The sequence below is a fragment of the Peromyscus californicus genome, unplaced genomic scaffold (assembly GCF_007827085.1).
Source record: "Peromyscus californicus insignis strain IS unplaced genomic scaffold, ASM782708v3 Scaffold_3__1_contigs__length_106647218, whole genome shotgun sequence".
NCBI classification, from domain to species: domain Eukaryota; kingdom Metazoa; phylum Chordata; class Mammalia; order Rodentia; family Cricetidae; genus Peromyscus; species Peromyscus californicus.
Window position 1 is genome coordinate 102,115,815 of NW_026294551.1, and position 17,721 is coordinate 102,133,535.

General features: G+C 51.5%; 2 protein-coding genes and 1 long non-coding RNA gene across 4 annotated transcripts in view; 1 reads left to right on the forward strand and 2 right to left on the reverse strand.

Moving 5' to 3' along the window:
* The window catches only part of Ciita (class II major histocompatibility complex transactivator), a 50,362-nt gene that overhangs the window by 18,045 nt on the left and 14,596 nt on the right, over nt 1–17,721 (forward strand). Inside the window, 9 exon segments of the mRNA XM_052759464.1 lie at nt 4,687–5,127; nt 6,745–6,807; nt 6,958–7,038; nt 9,567–9,611; nt 11,060–11,194; nt 12,750–12,914; nt 13,480–13,548; nt 15,699–15,868; nt 15,870–17,344. Coding sequence (XP_052615424.1) covers nt 4,687–5,127; nt 6,745–6,807; nt 6,958–7,038; nt 9,567–9,611; nt 11,060–11,194; nt 12,750–12,914; nt 13,480–13,548; nt 15,699–15,868; nt 15,870–17,344 — 2,644 coding nt within the window.
* LOC128123260 (uncharacterized) lies at nt 2,163–4,600 on the reverse strand. The gene is made up of 2 exons (XR_008222617.1): nt 4,319–4,600; nt 2,163–4,055 (listed from the first exon to the last, which is right to left on the reverse strand). It is a non-coding gene; the product is annotated as an uncharacterized LOC128123260 (long non-coding RNA).
* Nucleotides 12,265–17,721, reverse strand: part of Dexi (Dexi homolog) — a 36,573-nt gene continuing 31,116 nt past the window's right edge. For both annotated transcript variants that reach the window (XR_008222616.1, XM_052759463.1), the window contains one exon: nt 12,265–13,582. The gene's annotated coding sequence lies outside the window, so the exon portion shown is untranslated. The remainder of the gene's footprint in view (nt 13,583–17,721) is intronic.

A 17,721-nucleotide genomic window follows, 5' to 3' on the forward strand; every position in this document is an offset into this window, starting at 1 on the left:
AAGCAGGTTGAGCTTAAATTCTGAACTCTGGGAAGTTCAAGAGCTTGGCTGTGGACCCTGTCAGGGACCTTCTTGCTGCATCTTAGCATGACAGATGTCATGTGACAAGATGGAGCCAGTGTACCACCCAGGAATCTTACGCTTTTGAGGAAGTTGCCAACCCAACCATGAGGTTTCCACCCTAGTGACATCATTTAACATTAATTTCCCTACCTCTGAGTATCAGCAAGCTAAGGTTAGGTGACTGGCACATGAATTCTGAAGACATCATCTGGGAGAAATGGCATGACTTGGTTATTCCCAGGGAGACCTGTTGGGAACCACAAGCCGCTGGCTGACTAATAGACTGGTCTGTGGGGTGGATCAGGATGGCACTCCAGCATCCGCCCAGGCTGACGGATCTTCAGAGCAGTCTGGAAGCCACACTTGAGCTGTTGTGTGAAATGGTTGCTGGTCTCCCTCCCTCCCTCCCTCCCTTCCTTTCTTTCCTTTCTCTCCTCCCTTCTTTCATTTCTTCCCTCTCCCTTTGATTTCTCTCCCTTTCTTCACTCTTTCATTTTCTTTCTTCTTTCCTCTCTTCCTCCCTTCCTTCCTTTTCCGCTTGCTTTTATTTCCTCTTTTCGTCACATGTGCACATGTGATGCATGTCTATACTGGCAGTGTCTTCCAGAGTGGGTTTGCCGCCCTGTAAACTGCCCCACTCCACCCATTCAGTCCTCCCTGGCTCTGCCCAGCCTCTGGCAGCCCCCCTTTGCCTTTTAGGGAGTGATGTGTAGTAGGAACTACACAAACTGGGTTGGTGCCTTTCACTCAGAGGAGTTGTTGGGAGTTGTTCTGTTTTTGTCTCATCGTCCTGGGGATAGGACTTGGGGTTGTCCCATGTTGAGTGACTGCTCTATATACCCCAACCCTGGTTCTACCTTTTGTTATACACCCTGAGACAAGCCTTGAACCTGCAGTCTTCCAGCTCCACTTAAAGCTAGCATTACACAATCTTCAACGAGGCAGGAGGCCTGGATCTCGGTTTTGTTGTTTTGTGTGTTTGAGACAAGGTCTCACTATAAAGCCCAGGTTGCCCTCAAACTCACGATCCTCCTGCCTCAGCTTCTTGAGCAGCTGGTGTTGCAAACCTGTATGACCACATCCAGCTACAACTGTCTTTTTAGGTTATTCTGTGAAGCCCCTTTTAGAAAAAAGAGGTTCTGGGCTTCTCAATGCCCTTTCAGCCAACAACTTTTTCTCACTTGTTAAAGGATCTGGAACCTTGGTAAAATGTCACTTGAAAGGCACTCTTCTCCTACAACCCTCTTATTTAACAGATGACAGCCTTGGGAACTGGAGGTGGAAGGGGTTTTCCCAGAGTCACACAGCCTGCCAAAGCAGACAGGGCTTGGATCTCAGGGCCCATGACTCTTGTATTGGTCCTGTGCCATTGGACCGTTGTGAACATGGCTGGGCCACCCTTGCTTCCTCTGCCCCACCTCCACCATGGAAAAGTCCTATGGGTTGCTGCCGGAGACCAAAGCCAAATCTGTTTCCAGCTTTTCTAATTACTGTGTCTTGTCATAGGCTGGCTGGCAGCTCTGAGCCAAGAGGAGCCAGGGAGCTGGGACAGAAATGCCAAGATGGTTGAGGGTTCTGGGACAGAGAGCACAAGCTTGGCAACAGGATGAGGACAGTGTTTGCATCTCAGATCACCTTTCCCTAATGAGCTGAGGGTGGGATCCCAGCACCACACAGCTGCATCTCAGATCACCTTTCCTAATGAGCTGAGGGTGGGATCCCAGCACCACACAGCTGCATCTCAGATCACCTTTCCCTAATGAGCTGAGGGTGGGATCCCAGCACCACACAGCTGCATCTCAGATCACCTTTCCCTAATGAGCTGAGGGTGGGATCCCAGCACCACACAGCTGCAGCCTTGTGTTCCCTGTGACACCCCCTGTAGCTCAGGGACAGTTGTGGTCCTCAGGCTAGCCGCCTCCCAGCTTCAAGCATCTCACTCCTACTGCCCCAGTCTCAGTGACCCCAAATCATCTTCTGCAGCAGGCCAAGTCAGAAGGACCTCTACAGCCTCCAAGGCAAGAGGTGCAAACCAGGAGCTGAAGAAGTCGTAACTGTGAGACGCACTAGGCTGCAGAGAACAGTCGGGAACTGTTGGCTATTGGCAATAGCAGGTCATACGCTCTGTATAGAAGCATTGTGATGGTCACACGCACATACATGTGTACACACACACTCAAATACACTCATTAGCTTAGGAAATAAAACCACTAATGTCATGGACCTGATTCAAGGCTCAGTTTTGAAGCCATACTTCAGCCTGCCAACTTAGAGCCAAACAATAGCGGTGTTTCCAGATATTCCTGATGTGAAACTTCTCACGCACGGGTCTTCCAGTCTTCCTGCTTTCACAGGAAATGTCCAGACCTCCTGCTCCCTTCCAAGCTCTAAAGCCCTCAGCACCGCTTTTTTTTGTGGTGTGTGTGTGTGTGTGTGTGTGTGCAAGTGCATGTGCGTGCCCTGGGGATGGAATCCAAGGTCTCTCACATGCTAGGCAAGTGATCTAACACTGAGCTACATCACAGCCCAGTATCTCAATATTACTTACATGCCTCAGTTCCCCTTCAGTCTCTTGTGATCACACGAAGCCCCTGAAGGAAGTGAAAGTCTTAACTGAGACTAGAAGTTTCTTAGCAGTTTCTGCCAGCCTCCTTTGTGGCATGTTCTGCTGCCTGCCCACTCTGAGGCACAAAGCCTGAAAGCCATTTCCTCCTCTGTCTATGGCACTGGCCTCCTGCCTAATCCTAAATCCTCATCTTCTTCCATGAGCTCTTGGACCCCTCCCCAATTCCAGACAGATTACAAGGTGGTAAAAACACAGTACTGTTCATTTTTAAAAATCATATGGGGCTGGAGAGATGTCTCAAGTGTTAATAGCACTTGCTGCTCTTCCAGAGGACCAGAGTTCAGTTCCCAGCACCCACAGTAGGCTGCTCACAACTACCTGTCACTCCTGCTCCAGGGGCTGCCACACCTTGTGACCTCCATGAGCACTTCCCTCACATGCACAGACACATACACATAAAAATATCATCATCTTCCTAACTGAACCACAGCAGCAGCTGCCACCACACTTGGAGCTGTCTATACTTTGACTTTCATGCTGTCACGTTGTGGACACTTTAGGAACCTTTAAATCTTGAATTCATTGAACACTTCATCTCACAGAATGATCATTAACCCTCACATAAAACAACAACAACAACCCACAAAACCCAAACCCTCCACTGTGGGGATGGAGATGTCCCCAAAGGGCTCGTGGTGGAAAGCACCGGTGTGTCCTCTCAGGTGGGTGTGGAAACCTCAGGGAAGGGCAGTTTGCCAAAGGCCCATTCACCAAAAGGCAGCTCCCCCTCTGGTGTGCCCAGACATTTCTTCAGAAGAGGAAATAGTTTTGTCACCCACGTGTTCTCTTCTCAAGTGACAGCACCTCCCTTGGTGGCAGCACAGGATGTGGCCTGCCACCCATTACACTAATCGGGTTCTTCATCTGAGAGACAGGAACATAATTAGTTAAGATGTGAGTGAAACCTGAGGGGTGACATGCGTGAAGCTTGTCATCCAACCCCAGGAACTCAGGATATCTGGGGGCTCCTAGGTGAGGGAGAGTCTGGCGTGTGTGGCATGTGCTGCTGCAGGCTTGGGCCAGGCACTGTGTTAGTGACTCGTCTCACTGCGGTGAACTACTCTGCAGAAACAGCTTCAGGAAGCCTTGGCTTGGGCTCACCGTGTGAGGGTGCAGTCCGGTGTGTAAGGCAGGCGTGGCGACAGGAGAGTGAGGCAAGCTGCTCACGCTGCAGCTGCAGTCAGGAAGCAGAGAGAGGTGCACGCCGGTGCTCAGCTCAAACTCTCCTTTTGGCACAGTTCTGAACTCCTAGCCCATGGAGTGGTGTTGCCCACATTTAGGGTGGATCTTCCCACCTCGGTCAATGCAGTCTAGAAACTCCCTCATAGGTGTGGTCACAAGCTTGTCTCCTCGGTAATTCTGAATTCTGTCAAGGTGACAATCAAGATTAGCCATTACAGGTGGGAAGCTGAGTGGACAACCCCATATGGCTTGAGCTGGGCAAGGGCAGGGCAGCTAAAGAGGGCCTTTCTTCACAATGGGGTGACCAGGGTTATCTCTGCCTCCCATCCCTTTTGGAACTGCTGGCAGAGGAGAAGGTCTATTTGAGAGACTTGTGAAGGAATTCCCAAGCAAGCAAAAACATGGGGAGCATCGCCCCAGAGGCATTGGGAAATCCTAACCCCATACCTGAGGAGATCTGAGTGTGAGTGGAAGCAGGTTTAGTGTGGTGTGAGGATCCAGACTGGGAGAGGAGAGCCCCTTCTCTGATGCCCCCCACCAGACATAATGAGCTTTCTTTGACTGGAGGCTTCCCTTTGACAGGGCCACCCCTGGCCTTTCAAGGTTCCACAGGACTTTCCTTCCCCATGTCTGCAGAAAACAGATACATAGAGAGGGTTAAGTCACGTGCCTAAGGCCCCACAGCTACAGCTCAAACTTCCGTCTCAGTGCCTGGTGCCCCTTGCTCATGTCCCCCAGCCCTCAACAGAAGTGGATGTTCATTCTCTGCCTTTTCCTACCACCTGTGAGATATCTGAGTGTGTCTCTCCACTCAGGCCATAGTCTGTGTGCCACCATGGAACTGGGGCTTCCGGAGGGCAGCTACCTGGAGCTCCTTAACAGCGATGCCGACCCCCTACATCTTTACCACTTCTATGACCAGATGGACCTGGCTGGGGAGGAGGAGATCGAGCTCGACTCAGGTGGGCCTTGTTCCCTGGGGCCTCTCCGCGCCTCCATCCCTCTGGGGCCGAGACAGTCAGCAAGCGTCAGGACCACGGACAGCTCCCCGCCCTTGACAATTGCGCTGACCTCGATAATTGACTGGAGACTGTCGCCCTCCTTCCCCATCACCCCTCCTCCCAGACTCCCAGGCTTCATCCTAGGGCTTTCCCTTCTAGAGCCGGACACAGACACCATCAACTGTGACCAGTTCAGCAAGCTGTTGCAGGCCATGGAGGGGGATGAAGAGACCCCGGAGGCCTATGCCAACATCGGTAAGAAGGTGGTGGAGGCTGGAGAAAGTCATGTCAAACAACAAAAAATCCCTCCCACCAAAATCATAGCTAGGGATAGCAGCCAGGGCTGAAAGAGGAGGCCTGCAGGGGGGAAGGAAGAAGGGAGTTAGGTTCCTTCCCTGATGACTATCAAGCCAATCACGTCCTTCACTGTATTTCTCTCTTGCTTTCTTTCCTTTTCTTTCTGCTTTTTGTATTATATTTGTTTTATTCTATTTTTGAGACAGGGTCATATCTAGCCCAGGCTGGCCTGGAACTATGTATCCCAGGCCAGTCTCAAACTCATGGTGATCCTCCGGCCTCAGCCTCCCAATCGTGGGATCATAGGCATGCACCACTTCCATTTCCATATTCTTTTCTGGTTTCTGCTCCTCTTTTCCACAAAGCCCACGCCACATACCCTTCCCCAGCACCTAAGGCAGCAAGTGTGGCTTTACAGCAGCTGAGACTGGCAGTGTGTTAATTGCTACACTTTGTGACCACACTGAAACCTTGGAGCAATCAATGAAGTCCATGATGTGAAAATCTCCTGCTTACAGAAGAGGAAATGGAGGTCGAGAGAGCAGAAGCTGCTCAAGGCTGAGTCAGATGGCAAGAAGCAGTTCTGAAATCCACTGCCAACACGTCCACACTTCCAAGTCCTGACTTAAACATGAAAAGGAAGTGCCTGAGGTTGAGCAGGTTGCTAAGGCACGTCCAGCTTTAAAAAGAGATTCAGAGACAGCCAGATAGCTCTGTGGGTTAATGACACTTTCTACCAAACCTGATGACCTGAGTTTAAGGCCCAGGACTCAGGTGATAGAAGTAGAGAATTGACTCCTGCTAGTTGCCCTCTGATCTCAACGCACATTCCATGGCACTGGAGCATGGGAGTGCACACACATGCACACCACACACACTCCCTTTCTCTCTCTCTCTCTCTCTCTCTCTCTCTCTCTCTCTCTCTCTCTCTCTCACACACACACACACACACACACACACACACACACACACACACACACACAAACACATGTACACCACATACACACACACAAACAACACACATACATAGTGAGTTCCAGGCCATGAAAATGTCTTCCTACTAGCTCCAAGTCACGTACCACTTCATTTAATTCACCATCATTTATGGGGTGCCTACAGGCTACTGTGTTGAATGCTCTAAACATGCCTCTAAGCATTTGTGTTCATCTCTGGATAGTATGTTATTTGTTCTCTTCACTGAGATGAGGAAACAGGAACCAGAAACATTAAGTAACCAGCCCAAGGTTATCCAGCAAATGGAGCTAGTGGAGAATAAAGACAGAATTTAAACTCAACCCCAATGCCAACACTACAGCTCTGCTTTGAGCTACTTTATGATGGTAGATATGTTTTCATGGGCACGTACTTTACCTATTTAATAAAACAAAAAGCACATGGAAGGCAATGTCTGTTTGTTCTTTCATTCAACTTATTTATACTCAGCAACATTTATAGAGACCCTACTGTGCACCAGGCCCAGGAGGTTGCAGCTCCTAGGTACATGGCCTGAGACTTGACGCACAGTAGGACTTCCAGGAGACCTTTTGACTAACAGTATGCTTCCTCCCCTGGCAGCGGAACTGGATCAGTACGTGTTCCAGGACACCCAGCTGGAGGGCCTCAGCAAGGACCTCTTCAGTAAGTCGGGGGAGGCTAATCTTGGCTCAGCCTCAGTTTCTTCCTGACCTGAAGACATGTCTGACAGCCACACCTCCTCACTGTAGCGACCATGGTGGCTTTACTGGGGGCTCTGTGGTTGTGATGTGGGTCTCTGGTGTTTCTCCAAAGTAGAGCACATTGGAGCAGAGGAAGCCTTCAGTGAGAGCGTGGAGGTCCCTGTAGAAGCAGGACCGAGGCCTCAGAAGAGACGTGAGTGATCCCCTCATTGACCCAGCCTGGCCTTTCTCTGATCTAGTCCCTCCTTACCTCTGTAACCTGCTGTGATCCCAGTTGCTTCCATGTGGTGGTGTCTGCGTCCCCACCACAACCCCCTGCCACTGCATCTCAAGAGCAAATGTCCCTCCTCTGTGTGGGCTGCTTTGATTCCTGTTCCTCAGTGACCTCTGAGTCCTGCTTCCCCTTCCTTTTGGGTCTCTGAGGGAGGTCTCTTTAAGCAATGGGTATAGCCTCAGCCAGGACTGGGTTGGAATCCTGGATACACTGTTTATGGGCTGTGTGACCTTGGCTAGGTACTTGCACTTCTCTGAGCCCCCTACCCTGTCTCTTGCTTCCTTAGTCTGTCCTCACCTGGTGGCCATCCGTGCTTTGCCATGCTGATTAGGGCATCCCTGCCTTGCTGACCCTGTAGCTGTCACAGAGTCCATTCTGAGAGGCCTGTGTGGGCCGTCCTTCCTCTTCTTGTGGCCCCCCATGGAGACACACTACTTTGGCTACACTCACTTTCCTGCATGCTGCAGCCCATGCAGACTGTCCCATTGTCCCTCTTCCTGAAGCACCTTCCTCTCTTCCCATCATTAGGTCCCTCAAAGCTTTTAGCTCACCTCATCCAGAAAGCTCTTCCTTTTTATGTATATGTATTTTATGTGTATGGGTGTTTTTTTTAAAGATTTATTTATTTATTATGTGTATAGAAGAGGATGCCAGATCTCATTACAGATGGTTGTGAGCCACCATGTGGGTGCGGGGAATTGAACTCAGGACCTCTGGAAGAGCAGTCGGTGCTCTTAACCTCTGAGCCATCTCTCCAGCCCATGTATGGATGTTTTACCTGCATGCATGTCTGTGTATCACATGTGTGTTTGGTGCCTACAGAGGCCAGAAGAGGGCATAAGATCCTCTGAGACTGGAGTTACAGGTGGGTGTGAGCCATCATATAGGTTCTGGGAATTGAACTCAGGTCTTGTGAGAGACCAGATGGTGTTCTGAGATACCTCTTCAGTATATATGTGTGGTTGGGGTGTGTGTGTGTGTGTGTGTGTGTGTGTGTGTGTGTGTGTGTGTGTGTGTGTGTTGTGGGGATGAAACCCAAGCCTTCTGAATGCCAGGCAATCACTCTACATTAAACTGCATCCTCAGGCCCTGTATATTTATTTGCTTGTGGGCATGGGAATCTGGTGTGTGCTGTACCTCTAACATGCTAAGAATGGACAGTGGCAACATTGGCCTCCAGCCTCATTCCTTCCTTAGCACCTCTCCCCGAAGGCAGTTTGTGTCCACCACTCCCTCTGAGCCTTGTCAGAAATATTCTACTCACCTGCTCCACCCCCACCACACATTCACACATATCACACACTTACATATATGTTCATATGCATATACACACAAACATATATACAAACACACACACACACTATTTCACTCTGCCCTTCCCATGTCTGGAAGGGCATTTCTAGATTGCTGCTGGAGAACACAGGATCTGTCCTCAGAATGCCCCCATCCCGTCCCTTCTCCTCTTCCTCCTCTCTCTTTTCCTTCTTATTATTGTGTATGGGCACGCACATGCTACAGTGAGCATGTCCATGTCAGACAGCTTTCCAGACTCACTTCTCTCTTTCCACCTTTGCGTGGTTCTGGGGCTTGAACTCGGGTCTCCAGGCTTGCATCACAAGTGCTGTGCCCACTGAGCCACCCCACAGGCCCCTCCTCTTGCTTTTCTTCTTGCCCCTTCTCTCCCTCTTCCCTTCCTCCCTCTCTTCTTTTCTTCCCTACACCCTACCCGCCTCCACGCCTCGCTCCCTCCCTCAACACTGAGCTAAGGTATGAGTCCCTCTGTGAGGGAGCATATCTCCCCTCTTCTTGAATTCCACAGTTAATATTGGGATCTATTTGCCTTGAGCTGCTCCACCCATTGGCAGATTCTGTGACCCATCTACCCATCTCCTTTTGGTGCCTTCCCAGGAAATGGCAGCCTATGACTCCCTTTGCCACATGCCCTCCAGCATCCTGGCTCTTTCACATCTGGCCCAAGCTGGATCCCCGAGTGGCTGCCCCACAGTCGGCTCCATGGGCCTCTTGCTGAGGGACATGACTTTTGCCGTTGATCTGTTAAGACATTCTCTGCTTTCCACCGTTGTCTACAAGTGGACACGTGCACTCAAGGGTGTAGCATCCATAGAGGAAGTGTTAAGCTCTGTGGCAGGTTATGGGGGCAGCCTGGGCAGAGCCCAGGGCAGTTGGCTCCAGTGGTTTTGGGGCTCTAGTCTCACCTGGTCTGTGGTTCTGTGGCTTTGCCTCTCTCCTACTCTCACCTACCTGCCGAGATTCTTGAGGCTGAGACTTGGGCTCAAGCACTGGAATAGGCCAGCACCTTGAGGAGTAGGGGGAAGTGGGGCACAGTTTCTCAAGTCCTCAGGCAAAGTCACATGACCTGTTGGGAACCAAGAAATCACCATGGTTGGGGACATCACAACCCACTAATCTCAGGGTTCTCTCTGCAGGCTCCCCAGAAGAGCACTCTATGGACCCAAAGCACAGGAAGCTAGGTGAGAGCTAGCCAGAGAGCCCCATCTGGAGGAGCCTCCTTAAATTGAAGGAGCCTCCTTAAATGCAGCACAAACTGGCACTGAACATTGGGGATTGGGGTTGGGAGTAGTTCACGGGTAGAGTGTGTGCCTATTGGGAGCAAGGCCTGGACTGAATTCTAGCATCATGGAGGAAGGAGGAAAGAAGGAGGGGACAGAGGGATGGAAGGGAGGGAAAGCCAAAAAGAGAGACCAAGGGAGTGAGTGAGTGAGTGAGTGAGGGAGGGAGGGAGGGAGGGAGGGAGGGAGGGAAGGAGGGAAGGAAATAGGTAGCTCAGAGAGGTGAGGTCACCTGCCCAAGATCACACAGCTATGAGAGAGTGAGTGGGGTACAAACTGAGATGGCGATTCCTCAGCCTGCACTGTGGTGGGAGATTCATCTCCCCACAAATCTCTCTCCTAGCAGATTCCCCAAGATGATGGAGAGGTAGCCTCAGTCCTTAGGGAGCCCCAACCTGATGAGGGAGGCAGGATTCATCCCATCTCCCATTCAGTAGAGAGTGCTGTATTCACTCTCATGGGAGCACATGCCGCTCCTGCCCTTTGGACAGAGCCTGAAGGCCGAGGGAGGTGCTTAGTACTCCCAAGGGCTCAGTGACTTGCTGGGGAAGATGGGAGCTATGGGCCCAGTTATAGTCTTCTCCAATCTGTTCGAAATTCTTTCTGTGGGGTTCCTAGGGAGGCCCCCGAGCCCAACCACAGGGAAAGGCTGAGCATGGTTGGCATGGATCAGCAGCTGACCAACCCATTTACTTGGGGCCCAGAGGGGGACAGGCATTTCTCTAACTGCCAAGAGAGAGATCCTTGCTGTCCTAGGAGGCCTGCCCCACACCTGGTGCCCATCCAGCCTCTAACTCACCCCTTCCCCACAGCTGAGCCCTCTGCTGTACCCATGCTGACCGGCAGCTTCCTGATGGGGCCAGCAAGCCTCTCCACCATGCCCTACCTACCACCTGCTCTGTCCAATCAAGAGCCAGTACCCAGGCATACATACTTGGAGGGAGCTGCTCAGACATCTGGTATGTTGAGGACCTGGAGAAGATGTGCCCCCTCTCTTCTGGCAGATGGTTGAGGAGTTAGCACCAGACAGGGAGTGCTGAAACAGGAACCCCCTCCCCTATCGGGTCATCGTCAAGGTCCCTTCCCACCCACACCCTGATGGAGAGCATGCGTGGCTCATGCTGGGGGGATTTTCCTGCCAGCCTCCTTCACCTGTCCCCCTTATTGTCTCTGTCAGCTACCCTGCTAGGTGCTAGGGACACCACCATGGGCAAGACAGGCTCAGCTGCTCCTCCTGGAGAAGTGAGAAACCCTTGAGAGAGAGCTGAACATTCGCCCCACATTACTAAACAGAAGTACAAAGATGGGTGCTGTAGATGGCCCCTCCTCACTGCCTCTGTCTCCTGCAGTGCCCACCTCTACGTCCTCATTCAACTGTTTGGATCTCCCCATCGGACACATCCAGCTCCTTCCCACTCTGACACAGGGACTCTGGCAAATATCAGGGGCTGGCACAGGGCTCCCCAGTGTTCTGATCTACCATGGTGAGTGTACAAGCCAACATCACAACTGAGGGTCTCCCCTCCCTCCCAACCCCTGACCTGTTCTCTCCCGTTGCAGGCACTTGGAATTGTGACATAGTACCTATTCATGAATCCTCCCTCCCCAGAACACCTTTCTCTGTCTCCATTTCCCCAGAAGTCGAGGTGGTCTGCATATGTGATCAGTCTTGCAGCCTTTGTGGGTCACTATTTCCTCTCCCCTTAGTCTTTCCTCCTTTAAAAAAAAGATTTTATTTTAATTGCATATGTGCACACGCACATGAGAATTCGCAACTGCAATGCCTGAAGAAGCCAGAGGTGACAGATCTCTCTGGAGTTGGAGTTACAGGTTGTTGTGAACAGCCTGACATGGATGCTGGGAGCCAAACTCAGGATTTCAGGAAAAGTAGTACATGCTCTTTGCCATGGAGCTACTTCTCCAGCCCTTAAACAAACAAACACCCCCAGCTTTATTCTTAAACTCTGACATCAGGAACACTCATTATTAAGCTAAACAATAAGAGATTCCAGGGTTAACTATCTCCTTACCCCTCCTCGGTGTGATGGGAACAGTCTTGGGTGAACCCTTGCACAGCTCTCTCTAATCTGCCTTTTTTTCTGATCAGTTAAATGGTGCCTGTTGACCCACCATACTGAGAGGCTTCCAATAAGCCCTGGAAAGGCATGTCTGGACTCTCAAGGATGAGGTGGAGGATGCTTCCACTACAGTCCATAGCCTCCTTCTGTTTAAGACAATGGTGTCCCAGAAGCAAGGGAGCAACTTCTAATGTGTAGGGAGATAAGCTCTGACCATACCATTGGAGTGACAGGAACATCTGTCCTGAGTACTCTGTGAGCTGACTGTGTTCACTTCACGGATGGGAACTGGATGTAACTCAGAGTTCCCACCCCAGTTTCATCCTGAGATGCCTTCATTAGGAGGTTCCCTCTCTCCCCAAACTCACTGAGCTCTCACCCCAAGAGCAATAAGAGATCATTTATTCTGAAGCCAGATCTGAGTGACCATGACCAGGAACACAGATTCATGATGCTCCAAATACCACGTCCCAACATGGCAACAGCAAATGAACTTTTAATAGTCACAGAACAAAGAGAGTTGTAAATCAGGGCATCTTCCAAATACCTTGGTAGAAACCTCAGGCAGGTTACAGCAAAGTAGGGTACCTCTGCTAGAGTCCTCGGACGCTACCTGATGGCATTCTCAACCTTTAATTTGGTGGAAATAGCATCTCCTGGTACATTGCCAAAAGGATTTTTACCTGAAGTCTTAAGGATGTTAGGTCAAACACAGAGGCGGGAATTAATGTCTATGGGGGTGGGTGCTAAAGACACCCCAAGACAATTTGGCTCTGGACCTGCAATCTTCCAGCTCTCCATAGCCACAGAAGTTCTGGTTAGGCAGTCGGCCTCTAATACAGATGCAGTGCCTCTACCCTGGGAAAACTCAGGTCACACTCTATAGTTTGGTTGAAGTGACCCAGTGCACTCCTGGATGAGTTCCTAATGGTTCTTACACTCCTCTTTTCCTTTGGTGTAGGTGAGATGCCCCAGGTCAATCAAGTAGTCCCTTCAGGCAGCCCCACTGTCCCCAGCCTCCCCAAGTCCCCAGACAGGCTGGGTTCCATCAGCCCCTTTGCACCGTCCGCAGCTGACCTACCCAGCATGCCCGAACCTGCGCTGACTTCCCGTGCACATGAGATGGGTGAGAACTGGGGCCCCGAAAGAGGCCTTGGGAACAGGACGGAGGGCTTGAGGAAGGATGTTTCTCAGACAGTCAGAGCTGCCTGAGCAGATGGGCAAGGCACGCTCATGAGTGACTGGTCATGAGGGAGGGTGTGTGAGAGAAGGTGTGTGAGGACTAGTGAAGCAGGGAGTGTGACTGAGGGTTGGGTGACAGCTGGAACATGTGTGTCCATCCGAGCGGAGCCACAAGCCACAAGCCTCCTGTTGATCCTTAGGGTGTGAAAGCAGATTCGGCATGGCTGGGCCTTCCGAAGCTGGAAGCCCGGGCTTTACTTGCATCCCATGCTTTTAATTTTGCTTTTCTTTGTTTGGAGACAGGGTCTTGCCTTATAGCCTCAGCTGGCCTGCAACTCAGTATGTGCCTATTAGATTGACTCTAAACTTGCAAAAATCTTGAGCTGCCTTCTTGTAACCTGGCCTTGGAGGCTCAGGCATGTGGTTCTGTTCTCTGGATGCCCCCAATACTGACAGGAGCCCATGGGGACCCGCCAGACTCTAATTGACATTTAATTCTCCATCCTCAGAGGATACGACATCCCCCTCCCCATGCCAAGAGGATCCTGAGTCTTCCATCAAGCTTCCAAAATGGCCAGGTGAGCGACTGTTGAGCCCTTCTGTCCTGGAGACCTGATATGAAAGTTAAAATAGCATTTCACTTCATTGGTGCAATGCTTAGTTAGTCCCTTGTCAGCTCATTCACTCATTCACTCATTATTTATTCATTCATCCGTCACCCAGTTGATTTCCCCACTGTTACAACATCTGCTTGGCCATTCAAGCAGTAGTCCACAGGATGTAAGTGCCTATTCCTAGGAGTCACCTGTGGGAACTGATTGTGCATTTGTGAGGGAGAGGATGAAAGAGGGGAGAGTGAGTGAGTGAGTGAGTGGATGAAGGAAGTGTGGAGCAGTAGAAGGGAGGATGCCAGGAGAAGTGAGAGAAAGCTAAGCCACTGGATGTTCCTTTCAAGTGCACCCCTAAGCTTTGCATCAAAGCCTTCCCGGCTCCAGTATCACCTCTGGGCACAGATGAACTAGCCTGAAGTATGGCAGGGCATACAGATGTTCATGGCCACACAAATGGAGGAACCAGGATTCAACTCAGGCATATGGGCTCCCAAGTCTCAACTCTTTTTGTTGCTGTTGATGTTATTTGTTTTGAGACAGAGTCTTACTATATAGCTCACACCCTTGAACTGACTCTATAACTCAGGCTGGCCTCAAACTCACATCCCTACTGTCTCAACCTCTTGAGCACTAAGAGTATAGGTGTGCAACACCATGCCCACTGCCTTTGCCTGCCTGCCTGCCTTCCCTCCTTCCTTCCCTCCTTCCTTCCTTCCTTCCTTTCTTCCCTCCCTCCCTCCTTCCTTCCTTCCCTCCTTCCTTCCTTCCTTTCTTCCCTCCCTCCCTCCTTCCTTCCTTCCTTCCTTTCTTCCTTCCTTCCTTCCTTTCTTTCCAACTTGCTATGCAGCTAAGGAAAACCTTGAACTTCTGATCTTCCTGCCTCAACCTCCCAATCCCTGGGACTATAGGCATGCACTACCACATTCCTGGCTTTGAAACCCAGGGCTTCACACTCACAGGGCAAGCACTCTGCCAACAGCTAAAACCTCACCAGCCGCACTGTCTTTTCAAAGGCCTTAAATTGTATTTATTTATTATTTGTTCAGTGTGGGTGTGCATATGTGTGTATATGTGTGTGCATGTGTCTGTGCATAGTACACATGTTAGAGGACATCTTGCAGGAGTCAGTTCTCTCCTTCCACCATGAGGGGCCAAGGGTTGAACTCAGGTGTGCAGGTTTAGCAGGAAGTACATTTGCCCACTGAGTCATCTCATCAACCTCCCCTCAAGTCTTTTTAAACTTTAATTTTAACTAGTATATACTCATTGTCAAAATGATGGATTTCATCATGACAATTTCATACATATATATATCATATATATATACATATGTATGTATATGTATATGTATATATATGATATATATATATGTATCTGTCTGTCTGTGTGTTTCCAGGCTCCACACAGGAAAGGAAACATATGATATATGTCTTTCTGAGCCTGACTCATCTCACTTAACATGATGAATCCACAAATAACGAACTCCCCTTCCAAACCCCATAGAATGAGTGGCCTAGCCAAGTGAGTAACGGAAGGGGCTGGGGAGCAGTTTAGTGGCAGAGCATGAGCCCAGCAAGCTTGACACCCTGGGTTTCATCCACAGTAACACCCCCTCTTACAAACACACACACACACACACACACACACACACACACACACACACACACACCCCCACAGGGTAGCCAGATACAGTTGAGTTTGAGGTCATTCTGGGCTACCAAGTAAGGTTCTGAATCAAAAAGCTACACAAAGGGCTGGGAATGTAGCTCAGCTGGTTGTTTGCTCAGTTAGCATGAGTCAAGCTCTGGGTTCAACCCCAGGACCACAGTGTTCAGGAGGTGGAAGCAGGAAGATCAGAAGTTCAAGGTCATTCTCAGCTATTTAGTGAGTTCAAGAGCAGTCTAGTTATATGAGTCCCTATCTCATAAATAAATAATTTAAAAAGCAGAAAGGAATGAATAAACAAGAAAAATTAGTGGGAGTGGGTGGATGAATGAGCTGGTGACCAGAAACAGTGAGCAGTAGATATAAGAACTGGTGAGGGAGGCCCTGGCCACCCTCCCTTCCCCAACTCCTCACTCTGCTAACACACTCTGGCTCACCCTTGGCTTTTGTAGAGTCTGTGGAGCGGTTCCAGAACTCCCTGAAGGACAAGTACCAGGTGGAGCCTGAGAGCCTGAGCGGTCCCCTGGTAGCCATGGAGCTGGTGCGGGCCAGGTTGGAGAGAGGCAGCAACAAGAGCCAGGAAAGGGAGCTAGCCACTCCAGACTGGACAGAGCGCCAGCTAGTCCCCCGGTGGCCTGGCTGAGGTGCTTCAAGCTGTCGGCGACCGCCGGCGGCGGCCACGAGAGACACAGGTGGTCGCTGTGCTGGGCAAGGCTGGCCAGGGCAAGAGCCACTGGGCCCGGATGGTGAGTCAGGCCTGGGCCCACGGCCAGTTGCCACAATATGACTTTGTCTTCTATGTCCCTTGTCACTGCTTGGATCGTCCGGGGGACACTTACCACCTACAGGATCTGCTCTGTCCCCCAAGCCTGCAGCCACTGGTCATGGATGACGAGGTCTTAGGTCACATTGTGAGGCAACCAGAGCGTGTCCTGCTCATTCTCGATGCTTTTGAGGAGCTAGAGGCCCAAGACGGCCTCCTACATGGACCATGTGGACCTCTGCACCCAGAGCCCTGCTCCTTCCGGGGGCTGCTAGCTGGGCTTTTCCAGCGGAAGCTGCTGCGCGGCTGTACCCTGCTCCTTACAGCCCGGCCCCGGGGCCGCCTGGCTCAGAGCCTGAGCAAGGCAGATGCCATCTTTGAGGTGCCCAGCTTCTCTACTGAGCAGGCCCAGATGTACATGAGACACTACTTTGAGAACTCAGGGACAGCAGGGGACCAAGACAAGGCCCTGGGCCTCCTGGAGGGTCAGCCTTTTCTCCTCACCCATAGTCACAGCCCTGCTCTATGCAGGGCTGTGTGCCAGCTCTCCAAGGTCCTGCTGGAACAGGGCACAGAGACCCAGCTGCCTTGCACACTTACAGGACTCTATGTCGGCTTGCTAGGCCCCGCAGCCAGAGACAGTCCTCCAGGGGCCTTAGTTGAACTGGCCAAGCTGGCCTGGGAGCTGGGCCGCAGACACCAAAGCACCTTGCAAGAGACCCAGTTACTGTCAATGGAGGTGAGGACCTGGGCAGTGACCCAAGGCTTGGTGCAATCTGTCCTGGGGACCACAGAGGCCCAGCTGGGCTTCTCCAGTTTTCTGCTACAGTGCTTCCTGGGTGCTGTGTGGCTGGCACAGTGCAATGAAATCAAAGACAAGGAGCTGCCACAGTACCTGGCCTTGACCCCAAGGAAGAAGAGACCCTATGACAACTGGCTGGAGGGTGTACCACGATTTCTGGCTGGATTGGTTTTCCAGCCTCGAGCCCACTGCCTGGGAGCTCTGATGGAGCCTGCAGTGGTGGACAGGAAACGGAAGGTTCTTACCCGGTACCTGAAGCGCCTGAAGCTGGGGACTCTGCGGGCCGGGCGACTGCTGGAGCTGCTGCACTGTGCCCATGAGACACAGGACCCTGGGATTTGGGAGCATGTGGCACGCCAGCTCCCTGGGCACCTCTCCTTCCTGGGCACCCGGCTCACGCCCCCAGATGTGCATGTGCTGGGCAGGGCCCTAGAGACGGCCAGCCAGGACTTCTCCCTGGACCTCCGTCAGACCGGCATCGAACCCTCTGGACTGGGGAACCTCGTGGGACTCAGCTGTGTCACCAGTTTCAGGTGTGGGCAGGACACGGGGCAGGCACGGACTGTAGCTCTGGGGACCCCTATTCCACGAACACAGTGTCAGGTGGGACAGTCCCCTCCAGTGTTAAGATGATGCTGCTGAGGGTCAGAGAAAGGTAACTGTTGCCACCAGCCACGCAGCCCGTGGGGGGAGGGTGTCGTTCTTCCAACCAACATTTGAGTGCCCACCGTGTGCCAGTCACTGGAGCACATCTAGACTCTCAGCCTAGCCTGAGTTCAGGCTGTTTTTGTCCTTCAGGTACCACTGTGTGCCACCATCTCCTCATGCCCAAAGACGCGGCCTCCCTCTGCTCCTCGGCCTCCAGTCTCTGCCTTCTCACTGCTCTTTGTATTCAGGCAGCAGAGCAACC